Raw genomic sequence first — 12,354 nt, 5'->3', positions numbered from 1 at the left:
GACGTGAGGAGCCCTCACCCTTGTGACGTCATCGTCTGCGACTTCAGGTAAAGACAAGGCTTTTTTATAAGCACCAAAAGTTGCGAACTTTATCGTCGATGTTCTCTACTAAATCCTTTCAGCAAAAATATGGCAATATCGCGAAATGATCAAGTATGACACATAGAATGGACCTGCTATCCCCGTTTAAATAAGAAAATTTAATTTCAGTAAGCCTTTAATGAGTAGCTTCTCAAACCAGTCTGCGTAATGTTCAATAGCTCATACACTACTGCCATCTAGTATTTTAAATCTGCAACAACCTTCAAATCTACTTTAATTATTTTACTACATTAGTTGCGCTCATCCTACCAGACACCTTCTCCACTGATAAAATAGCACCCTTGGTAAGTTGGAAATTGTTTGACTGTATTTATTGGTAGGCTTAAATAAGTCATAAAAGTATCAATAAATATCGATATCGATCAATATAAAAAAAAAAACAATTATCGTGATATGGCTTTCGGCTATATCACCAAGCACCAGTGGAACTAAATATACTGTATAGACAGACAATGAAAGCTCTCACCAGGCTGGTATGACAATAGGTTATGATGAGTTGGAGTGTTCAATCTTACCAATCTGTTTTCATCAAACACCTCGAAGAGAAGCCTGTGATTCTGCGGACAAACCTGCATAGCAAACACACAAAAACAATAAGACAAGTGTTAATAATGTCAGCCAGTGCACAGTGGTAAACAAAAGTTATATATGCTTGCAACACGTCAAGTTAATCTTTACCGTGCAATAACATATGAGCCACTGGGAAGCTCTCGCAAAACAATTTAGAGTATAGTGACAGAAAGAGAACTTAACTAAACTCTGAATAATGACTCCTGTGCTGAAACAGTTAAATAAAGTAAACTGTCAATGAATCAAAAACTGCAAAAGACGGGCAGCCATGGTGGTGAATTTTGGATAAACAGAGGATGCCTAACAAACGACTCAAGAATGAACCATACAGAAAAAGGCCACTTACCCTGAAGTAGAATTCCTCGTTCCATTTGGGATTGAGGGTCTGGAATGTAAAGTATTCACAATGTCAGACAGAATGCAAACTAGATTATGGAAAAACATCATTATCTTAGCCTGTACTATGTTTCAACAAAGCGGTACAGTTAAAATAAATTGCCAGAGTCTCTAATTATTCAAGGTCAAAAAACTTTCGCATTAACAACTCCTTTTTGTAAAGTTGAATTGTGCAAATGTAACCACGTGATGTTCCTCATTTGTTCTTGTGCCAACAAACTCTACAACTCTTCACTTGGAGGTCAGAGGTGGGCGCGAGGACTGAAAAGGACTGATAAGGACAAATACAATCACAACACACGGCTGCTAATAAAACTGCTGCTGCTAATCTTATTTACAAAACTTGTTACTCATTTTTATCTATCGCTTTACCTAACGTGTTATTTTATTTTTATTCATCTTTGTATTCGGGTGTTTTTCCTGTATTTTTGGTGTAACATTGCATCCAGAAAGTATTCACACCGCTTACTTCCCCCCCCATTTCGTTATGTAACAGCCTTATTCTAAAATAGAATAAATTAATGTTTGTCCTCAAAATTCTTACCTTATAATGAAAGTGTTTTTTTTTTTACTTTCACAAATGTATTGAAAATAAAAACCTAAAAAAAATAACATGTACATATGTATTTACAGCATTTGCTTAATCAGTACTTTGTTGATGCACCTTTGGCAGAAGTTATTGCCTAAAGTCTTTTTTAATACGATCCCACAAGCTTGGCACAGCTATCTTTGAGCAGTTTCGCCCATTTCTCTTTGCAGCGCCTCTCAAGCTCCATCAGGTTGGATGAGAAGCATTGGTTTGTATCCAGAATGACTCTGTACATTGCTGCATTCATCTTTCCCTCTAGCCTGACCAGTCTCCCAGTTCTTGCCACTGAAAACCATCCCCACAGCATGATGCTGCCATTCACATGCTTCACTGTAGGGAATGGGATTGTATTTACCTGGTGATAAGCGGTGCCTGGTTTTCTGCAAATATGACGCCTGGCATTCACGCCAAGGAATTCTATTTTTGTTTCATCAGACCAGAACATTTTGGATCTCATGGTTTAAGTTTCAGCAAAGTTTTAACTCAGAAATGGCTTCCATGTGGCCACTATACCATACAGTCCTGATTGGTTGATTTCCGCAGGGATGGTTTTCCTTAAGGAAGGGATCTCCTCTCTCCACAGAGGAATGCTGTAGCTCTGACAGAGTGACCACTGGGTTTTTGGTCACCGCATTGACTAGACTAAGATGAATGCAGCAATAGAGAGAGACATCCTGAATGAAAACCAACGCTTCCCATTCACATTAATAGAGCTTGAGAGGTGCTACAAAGAGGAATGGGCAAAACTGCCCAAATATAGGTGTGCCAAAAGCTTGGCCAAAGGTACATCAACAAAGTATTGACCAAAGGCTGTGAACACTTACATATGTGTTTTTTAATACATTTTCAACATTTCAAAACAAACTTTTCACATTGTCATTAAGGGTATTGTATGTAGAATTTTGAGGACAAAAATTAAGTTATTCCTTCCATGCATTCATCCATTTTCTACCGCTTATTCCCTTCGGGGTCGCGGGGGGCGCTGGAGCCTATCTCAGCTACAATCGGACGGAAGGCGGAGTACACCCTGGACACGTCCTCATTTTGGAATAATGCTGTAACATAACAAAATGTGGAAAATTTGAAGCGGTGTGAATACTTTCCGAATGCACTGTACCTGCGGCTGAAAATTTGCGTTTCCCTGAGAGAAATGTCCCAAGACATTAATATAGTTCTTACCTATCTATCTGATATTTAATGTAATAAATAATGCCAAAGTTTAGAAATAACTTTTCCAAATTCAGAATTACCAGCCTCTTTTCTATTTGCGCATGTTTCCAATTACGCTCCAGTTTTGATGTGGTTTAAATAATTAAACACCCTCGCTATAATTACAGAATGTAAAGCCTAACTTAAGAACTTTCAATTTTGGTTGATTTTGGTGGCGCCAGTGGAAAAAATGGCAGTGTTTTGCCTGAAAGATGACCACATTTCCCATGAGGACCAGCGCATAGCGTCATAAATCGGCAAAAACTAATGTCACGTACAAACAAACTGACATGATATTACCACAATGATTCAGTATGACTAAGGACACGGTAGGAACCTCCATATTTTACTCAAACTTTATATTTGCGGTTTGCAGTCGGGGATTATTTTTTGATTTTTTTTTTATCTACAGTGCTTTTGAATTTGTTGCATGTGGTGATATCCTTTGTGAAGTGAAGTGAATTATATTTTATATAGCGCTTTTTCTCTAGTGACTCAAAGCGCTTTACATAGTGAAACCCAATATCTAACTTACATTCAAACCAGTGTGGGTGGCACTGGGAGCAGGTGGGTAAAGTGTCTTGCCCAAGGACACAACGGCAGTGACTAGGATGGCGGAAGCGGGAATCAAACATGCAACCCTCAAGTTGCTGGCACGGCCACTCTACCAACCGAGCTAAACCGCCCCTTTAGAGATTGATGTCAGTTTTTGATACAGTGCCGTCTGAGGGATCGAAGGTCACGGTCATTCAATGTTGGTTTCCAGCCAAGCTGCTTACGTGGAGTGATATCTCCATATTCTCTGAACCTTTTGATGATATTACGGACCGTAGATGTTAAAATCCCTAAATTTCTTGCAATTGCACTTTGAGAAACGTTGTTCTTAAACTGTCTGATTATTTGCTCACGCAGTTGTGGAAAAAGGGGTGTACTTTGCCCCATCGTTTTTTGTGAAAGACTGAGCATTTTTTGGAAAGCTGTTTTTATACCCAATCATGGCACCCATCCATCCATCCATCCATCCATTTACTACGCTTATTCCCTTTGGAGTTGCGGGGGGCGCTGGTGCCTCTCTCAGCTACAGACAACATTCACACACTTGTTCCCAATTAGCCTGCACACCTGTGGGATGTTCCAAATAAGTGTTTAATGAACATTCCTCAACTTTATCAGTATTTATTGCCACCTTTCCCAACTTCTTTGTCACGTGTTGCTGGCATCAAATTCTAAAGTTAATGATTATTTGAAGATCAAATATATTGTCTTTCAAGCTTATTCAACTGAATATGGGTTAAAAATGATTTGCAAAGCATTGTATTCTGTTTATATTTACATCAAGCACAATTTCTCAACTCATATGGAAACGGGGTTTGTACTAATATGACACAGTTTGAAGGAGAACTGTCCCTTTTTTGGAATTTTGGCTATCATTCACAATTACCTGGTGAGACAAGAGTTAGATATGTACTTCTTTTTTCATGCATTCTAATTAGTAATATATGGAAAGTATTAGGAGGCCAACAATGAAGGTAATGGGAGTCATCTATTGCGCCCATATAGCATTCTAAAGAAACATCCAAAACTCCCCAACATTACTCCATCTTGTGAACTGAATATTAACAAAGTATTAGTAACTTTGTTATTATAAGTGTAAACGCTGATTAATTACATTTATTGGCGTATTGCTAACAGAGAGTACTGAGCTGCTGCATCGCCTCTAATTTGTTAATTTGTTGTGTTTTCATTTGTATTAGCTTCTGTGTGTTCTCTCCTGAACAAAACACAGTTGTATCATCTGCAAATGATAATAACTTTAATTCCTTTGTAACTTTACAAATGTTGTTTGTAAAAATTTGAACAATTTTGGTCCTAGTATTGATCCCTGCGGTACACCACAATATATTTTCAGTTCTGTAGACATGTATACGCCAAGATTTACATATTGCTTCCTGTTGATTAGGTAGGTAGCTTCTTACTCAGTTTAAGACCTGCCCTCTGATTCCATAACGTTTTAATTTATTTATTAAGATCTTATTATTGATTGTGTCAAATGCTTATGTTAAATCCATAAAGACTGCAGCAGCACATTTTTTGATGTCTATTGCACTGGTGATCTCTTCTGTTATTTTGATTATTCCTATTGATTTTGAAGTGTAGACTTTTGATATTTTAATTTTATCTAGGAATGATCCTGTTTGAAATGATAGGTTGCTGATATAAGTTAAAGGTTCTGAAATCTCTTCAAAAAACATTTGTATCGTTTCCATATTTATCTGTACAATCAGTTGAGGTTTTAATTTATATTCTTTCACAATATTGATTATTTCCTCTTTTGTCAGACCTTCGAGGAACATCGAGTTGGGCTTTCTGTCTCAACATCTGGAATCTTTTCCTCCAGATTTGGTCCAATGTACTGTACATATTGAAGTTTTAAACTACTTTGTTCATATTGTAATTTTTTAAAATTTTTGTCTGAGAAATATTTAGTATAATCCTCCTTAGCACCGTATTTAATAAAACTATTTAGGGTACGGGCTTAACGGTGGCAGAGGGGTTAGTGGGTCTGCTTCACAATACGAAGGTCCTGAGTAGTCAGGGTTCAATCCTGGGCTCGGGATCTTTCTGTGTGGAGTTTGCATGTCCTCCCCATGAATGCGTGGGTTCCCTCCGGGTACTCCGGCTTCCTCCTACTTCCAAATACATGCGCCTGGGGATAGGTTGATTGGCAACACTAGATTGGTCCTAGTGTGTGAATGTGAGTGTGAATGTTGTCTGTCTATCTGTGTTGGCCCTGCGGTGGTGTGGCGACTTGTCCAGGGTGTACGCCGCCTTCCGCCCGATTGTAGCTGAGCTAGGCACCAGCGCCCCCCCGCGACCCAAAGGGGAATAAGCGGTAGAAAATGGATGGATGAATATTCAGGGTACCTCATGTTGCTCTCATAATGTTTTTGTTCAGGTCCAATAATTCACAGTAATATTGTTTCTTACGTGTTCTTATTATGCCAGTTAGCTTGTTTTCTGCCTCTGTAGATATTTGAGTTATAAATGTTCTATATAATGTATTCTTCTTGTTGCAAGCATTTGATAAAGGTTTTTGGAGGTTTTTTGAGCACCCACTTAGCGCTTTACAGTCGGGAATAGAGCAAATCTAATTACCTCCATGCCATTTAACATCAGCATAGCCATTAGAGACGTAATATTTGTGCCAATTTTACAGCGGAAATCATGTCAGAATGGAGCTATATGCCCGAGTCCTCATGGGAAATGTGGTCTTCTTCTGGCTAAACTTTTTTTGAGGGGAGCATTCATTTAGTACTACTTCATACGTTATAGCCAAGTCTATATTCTGCATTACTCATACACCATATTATATATAATATTTCTATCAAGTTTTCCACTCCTTGTGTATTTACTTATGTAATTATCTGGATTACTATTTATTGTATGTAATTCTTTACCTATTCTTATTTTAAGATGTATTACTTTTTTATTTTTATTTAAAAAAACTCAATTTTTACACATTTTTTATCTCCCAATTACAAAATGGTTATATTTTAACACAACAAGTGAACCAACTATTTATAAACGCTGTGATATGAAAAACACGGTTGGATTATAAGATCTGCTTATTTGGTCCTTTAAAAATGGCCGCTAAATAAACTTACCAAGATTGTTATTTCTGCTAAGCATCACTGAATGAACCCACATAGCCCTGAGGGCTATTAAATATACACAATCAAATTATTCTTGCCACAGGCAAAAACTTTTATCTTCACACCAAATTTGAAAAGGTGTCCCACTTAAAAGACACAAAGTGCAGAGAGGAGCCCGAGCGGTGATTCTTCTTTTTCTGCTCTACATAGCAGTGCATTGTCAGCTATTTATATCCTATAAGGCAAGCATGGCCACTGGCAGCATATGTCTGCTTGCACAGGGGGGAGCCTGACTGCCTCCCTGCTTTGAAAACATTGAGGATGAAAGCAGCTTGCTGAGCAAGCAATCAAAATGTCATTGAAAAAGTCCCATGTTAGACATTCAGGCCAAATCCTTCCACAATGTACATAATAAATATTAAGTTATGTAGAAAGGCATGGGGAAATACATTCCAAAGGAAGTTTGGAGAAAGTAATGGCTCCCCCTGCTGTGTCTACCTTTGCACCTGAAAAATAGCCCACTGTAATAAAAATCTTTGAAAAAAACCTGACCCCCAAAAAACGTTCCTTAAGCACAGAGGTTAGAACTGGGAGACAAATGTAAGTAGCTGAACAGTAATTGTGTGCTGCAGGTGTAGGAGGACATTATTAGACTAGGCATGGCTAATCTGATAAGGGGTAAAGCAAATTAGAGCTCATGCAGAGCTCCAGCAGAGACGAGGAAGCGGCAGAATTCTGCATATGCTGTTTCGTCATCCACAACTTACCTTTTTTATGGTTTTTGTCTGGATTAGGGCAAGTTCTCTGGTTTCGTCCGCGACATAGAGGGAAAGTTTGACGTACGGGTCACTGCAGGAGGGGAGAAAGAAAAAGAAAAAAAAAAAGTCAGACATCACACAAAAAACTACTTTGAGCGTAACTTATAAAAATGTATAAAATCCGCACTGCAAATATTCAAACAGTCTCCGCACGGCCGCTGCAATAAAGCGCACATGACAGCAAAGTCTTGTGAGTGCCATGTTCTGTATGGCTGCAAACAGCAGAAGTTTTGTTCTATGTTATTAATGCAGACATGTTGACTGTTCAGTTTCAATGTTGATGATGTGCATTTATTTAAAAAGAAAGAATGAAGGTTTTGGCAAACACAAACATTGTTTTATATTTAAACTATTTCCTCTAATATACACATTCTCGACCGTGCGACTGTCTCGATGTCGCGGCTGTTGGGGGGCCTGAAGCCTATCCAGCTGCACTCGGGGAGAGGGCAGGGTACACCCTGGGCAAGTCGCCACCTCATAAACCATCACCCAAAAAATATATTTGAAGCTTAACATCAGTTTGTGAGGTATTTACATTATTAGAAGTTAAATTGTTAATTAACTTATCAGAGAAGCAGCATAATCCAAACATACACTGAACAAAAATATGAACACACACTTTATTTTTTGCTCCTATTTTTAATGAGTTGAACTCAAAGCTTCAAAACTTTTACTATACACACAAAATACATATTCCTCTTAAATATTGGTCACAAATCTTTCCAAATATGTTTTAGTGAGCACTTCTTTTTGAGAAGTTAATCCATCCCACCTCATAGGTGAGGCATATTAAGATGCTGAATAAACAGTATGATTATTAAACAGATGAACCTTAGACTGCCCACAATACAAGGCCACCCTGAAATGTGCAGTTTTATCAAAGAGCACAATGCCAAAGATGTTGCAAGTTTTGAGGGAGTATGCAGTCGGCATGCTGACTGTAGGAATGTCTACCAGAGCTGTTGCCCGTGAATTAAATATTAATTTCTCTACCATAAACAATTTGGCAGTACATCCAACCAGCCTCACAACCACAGACCACGAGTAACCACATCAGCCCAGGACCTCCACATCCAGCAGGTGCACCTCCATGATCATTTGGGACCAGCCACCCGGACAGCAGCTGCAACAATTGGTTTGCATAACCAAATCATTTTTGGCACAACCTATTAGAAACTGTTTAAGGGAAGCTCATTTGCGTGCTTGTCTTTCTCATCGAAGTCTCAATCTGACTGCAGTTTGTCGCCGTAACCGACTTGAGTGGGCAAATGCATATTTGATGGTGTCTGGCACAATAGAAAGGTGTTTTTTAATGGTTAAATCACGGTTTTGACTGTTCAGGGCAAAACCAGACAGCATGTGTGGCGTCATGTCGGAGAGTGTTTGCTAATGTTGTGAATCAAGTGGTGATGGGGTTATGGTATGGGCAGGCGTATGTTCTGGACGACAGCACCAGTGCATTTTGTTGATGGCCTTCTGAATGCACAAAGATACTGTGACAGGATCCCCAGACCCATCGTCGTGCCATTCACTTCTGTTGCAGCATGACAATGCATGGCCCCATGTTGCAAAGATCTGTACACAATTTTTGGAAGCTGAAAACACTGCAGTTTATTCAACGGATAGGTCACCCATTGAGCATGTTTGGGATGCTGTGGAACGGCATATAACACAGCGTGTTCCAGTTTCTGACAATATCCAGCAACTTTGCACAGCCATTGAAGAGAAGTGGAACTACATTCCACAGGCCTCAATCAACAACCTGATCAACTCTATGCAAAGGAGATGTGTTGCAATGCGTGAGGCGGTAATGCCAGATAATGACTGATCTTCTGAGCCCCCTAAACCTCCGATAAAGCAAAACGGCACATTTCAGAGTGGTTTTTCATCGTGGGCACCCTGAGGAACACCTGTGCAATAATCATGCTGTCTAATCAGCGCCTTGATATGCCACACCTGTGAGTTGGGAGTTGGGATGGATTATCTTGGCAAAAAAGAAGTGGTCTCTAACACAGATATAGACAGATGTGTGAACAATATTTGAGAGGAATGGGTCTTTGGAGTATAAAGTAAGAGTTTTAGATCTTTGAGTTCAACTCATGAAAAATGGGAACAAAAAACAAGTGTTGTGTTTTGTTTCATCCATCCATCCATTTTCTACCGCTTATCCCTCTCAGGGTTGCGGGGAATGCTGGAGCCTACCCCAGCAGCACTCCAGTGGAAGACGCGGTACACCCTGGCCAAGTCGCCACCTCATCGCAGGGCCAACAATCACACTCACATTCACACATGAGTATAAATCAAAACAAGTCCACTGTAGAGGACACTGCTTCTCATAAAGTAAAAGTTAAGACACTAAACTGAACATTATTGTTTCACACTGCGTGTTTACATTGTCACTTTAAAAGAGATCAACTGTAAGTTCTATTTTTTTATATTTGCTTGAAAGAGTGGACGTTCGTGCACAATTATTTGTAGTAATAAATATGATTAAAACATTTGAGCATTGTGCTCGTGTTAAATTACTGTAACTGTGCTTATCCTAAACATTCCTGCAGTCAGGGAGATGGAAGGCCGCTTAACGTCTTGACTGCAGAGACAGGAGGCAGACGGTGACAAAAAACAATATTATTTATTGTGAGCAAAAGGCGCGCTCACACAGAGAGGAGAAAAGAACAGAAAACTCACAAAAGGAGTGGAGGGAATAAAAAAAAAAGAAGAAGAAGGTGAGTGCACCAGTACTGTATTTTTCTAACTATAAGTCGCAGTTTTTTTCATCGTTTGGCCGGGGGTGCGACATATACTCCGGAGCGACTTATGTGTGAAATTATTAACACAATACCGTAAAATATCAAATAATATTATTTATCTCATTCGCGGAAGAGACAAATAAATTGTCAGCTATCGTCACACACACGTCAGCAATCGTCACATACACGTGAACCAATAAGAATTTGGCGGGGGAGGGTCATGGCAAAAGTGCATTGTGGGCCATGGATTGCTATATGCTATATGCTATATCATTTCATCGCTGCCGGTAACTTATAAAAACTGAGAAGGGCTGAACTAAAATGGCACTGAAAAGGAAATCATGTACTGCAGATTACAAGCTGGACGTAGTGAAATATGCAGCAGAAAACGACAAGAGGAAGCGGCGCATACCTTTGGAGTTGGCAGAGTCGTTTAGAAGCGACATAGAGGAAGAAGATTTCATCTGACTTATCGATTAGGAGTGACAGAGTGTTTGGTAAACGTATAGCATGTTCTATATGTTATAGTTAATTGAATGACTCTTACCATAATATGTTATGTTAACATACCAGGCACCTCCTCAGTTGGTTATTTATGCGTCATATAACGTACACTTATTCAGCCTGTTTACTATTCTTTATTTATTTTAAATTGGCTTTCAAATGTCTATTCTTGGTGTTTGATTTTATCAAATAAATTTCCCCCAAAAATGGGACTTATACTCCAGTGCGACGTATATATGTTTTTTTCCTTCTTTATTATGCATTTTTGGCAAGTGCGACGTATACTCCGGAGCAATTTATAATCCGAAAAATATGGTACATGCACAAAACAAGGAACTTATCGGGATCAACACGTGTTCGTGAAACAATGTGAAACAATGATTCCAGACAGCGTTGGACTGAAAAAGGAGACTTGTTAGCAACCGGGCACAGGTGTCCCCCAGTTGCCAATCAGGTAGCCGGTCCGGAAGTCTGTGCACGGCACAAGGAAGTAAATACTACAAAATAAGGGCACAGGACAGAATTAAAATACCACACACTGAGAAAAAGCAAACATAGGTCCAAAACCATTACAAGGACGTACCACCTGCCACTTAATTGTACACACTAAGACATTTATTATTTTGGGACATATAGTAAAATAATATTGTACCGTGGTTTAAATACCAGGATAATTTTGCACTGTGAGATTTTGATACCGTTACTTACGTCCCTGGTATTTAGTATATAAAACAAACAGTAAAGTTGCCACAGTAATTATAACAACAGCTTTAGCACCAGCCCTTTGAGAAAAGTTGCCTTTTTTTCACTGCAGCGCTCACATGGCTATGACCTCATCCTCCCGTTCTCTTCCTTGTGCAGTGTTGGTCGCTTGAACATGGTATACCGCTTCTGCTTAGCTTTCAAAACATTTTCTTTGCTGGGAAATCCAATTTTTTTCCTTTCTTTCCTGGCACCTTAACTGTTACGTTTTATTGTTTTCACTACTACAAGAATTGCCTCGCTCTGCAGCATTCTGGGTGTGGGCTCATTGAAAAGTGTGGCCAGTTTCATGTTACACGATTCAATCAAATAACAACGTGACAGAGCTGGATGGACATGAAGATAATGGAAAATGTATATTTGCCGAAAATCCAAACTTTGTGTAAATATCTTGACAAATAGGAGACTTATTATATACGTAATAAGAGGCACCATTCTCATACATTTAGTGACAATAAAGAAGAGATGAAGTTAGCCAGACTGAAAAATCTACACTATACACTACGTGAAGGAGCCCAGAATTGTTTTTATTTAAATGTTTGCAATATTTCAGAGTTCCTCACAAGGAAACCTTAGAATGTATTAAACCCATAAACTGCTATAAAATTGTATAAAATTTAGTATATGGCGAGGTATTGTGATGTAGAAAAATTAGATATTTTTACCAATTTTCCCAGGAGATTTCCCATATTTTGAAATGCAAATGTTGATGCTCCTGTTAGACACATGTAAAAAAGGTGTTTGTAAAATCCCCTGACATTTTTTGGTACTAAATAAATTAAAACATTACGTCCTCAAAAATAATGTGGGAAAAAAACGTAGTCTTGCCCAGGTTTTGACTACTATTCATATTTAAATATTTTTTGCTGCAAATGAATTTCGGCTTCAAATATCAGTTATCGCCTTTCTTGACTACTAAAACTCGGTATTGGGCCTGAAAAAAACGTATTGGTCAACCTCTGGTTTCTTAACATTTTTCACCCACGGCCACATACAGAAAA

At 38.8% G+C, this 12,354-nt stretch overlaps 1 protein-coding gene across 10 annotated transcripts in view; it reads right to left on the bottom strand.

Moving 5' to 3' along the window:
* The window catches only part of nedd4l (NEDD4 like E3 ubiquitin protein ligase), a 109,350-nt gene that overhangs the window by 79,327 nt on the left and 17,669 nt on the right, over positions 1-12,354 (bottom strand). For all 10 annotated transcript variants that reach the window (XM_061876511.1, XM_061876514.1, XM_061876513.1 and 7 more), the window contains exons 3-5: positions 7,287-7,368; positions 1,019-1,057; positions 618-671 (exon numbers count right to left, since the gene is read on the bottom strand). In XM_061876511.1, the coding sequence (XP_061732495.1) occupies positions 618-671; positions 1,019-1,057; positions 7,287-7,368 (175 nt within the window). The remainder of the gene's footprint in view (positions 1-617; positions 672-1,018; positions 1,058-7,286; positions 7,369-12,354) is intronic.

This window comes from Nerophis ophidion, linkage group LG17, assembly GCF_033978795.1.
Source record: "Nerophis ophidion isolate RoL-2023_Sa linkage group LG17, RoL_Noph_v1.0, whole genome shotgun sequence".
NCBI lineage: Eukaryota > Metazoa > Chordata > Actinopteri > Syngnathiformes > Syngnathidae > Nerophis > Nerophis ophidion.
Note: the sequence above shows the minus strand (reverse complement) of the source record. Positions and strands in the feature narration are given on the sequence as shown.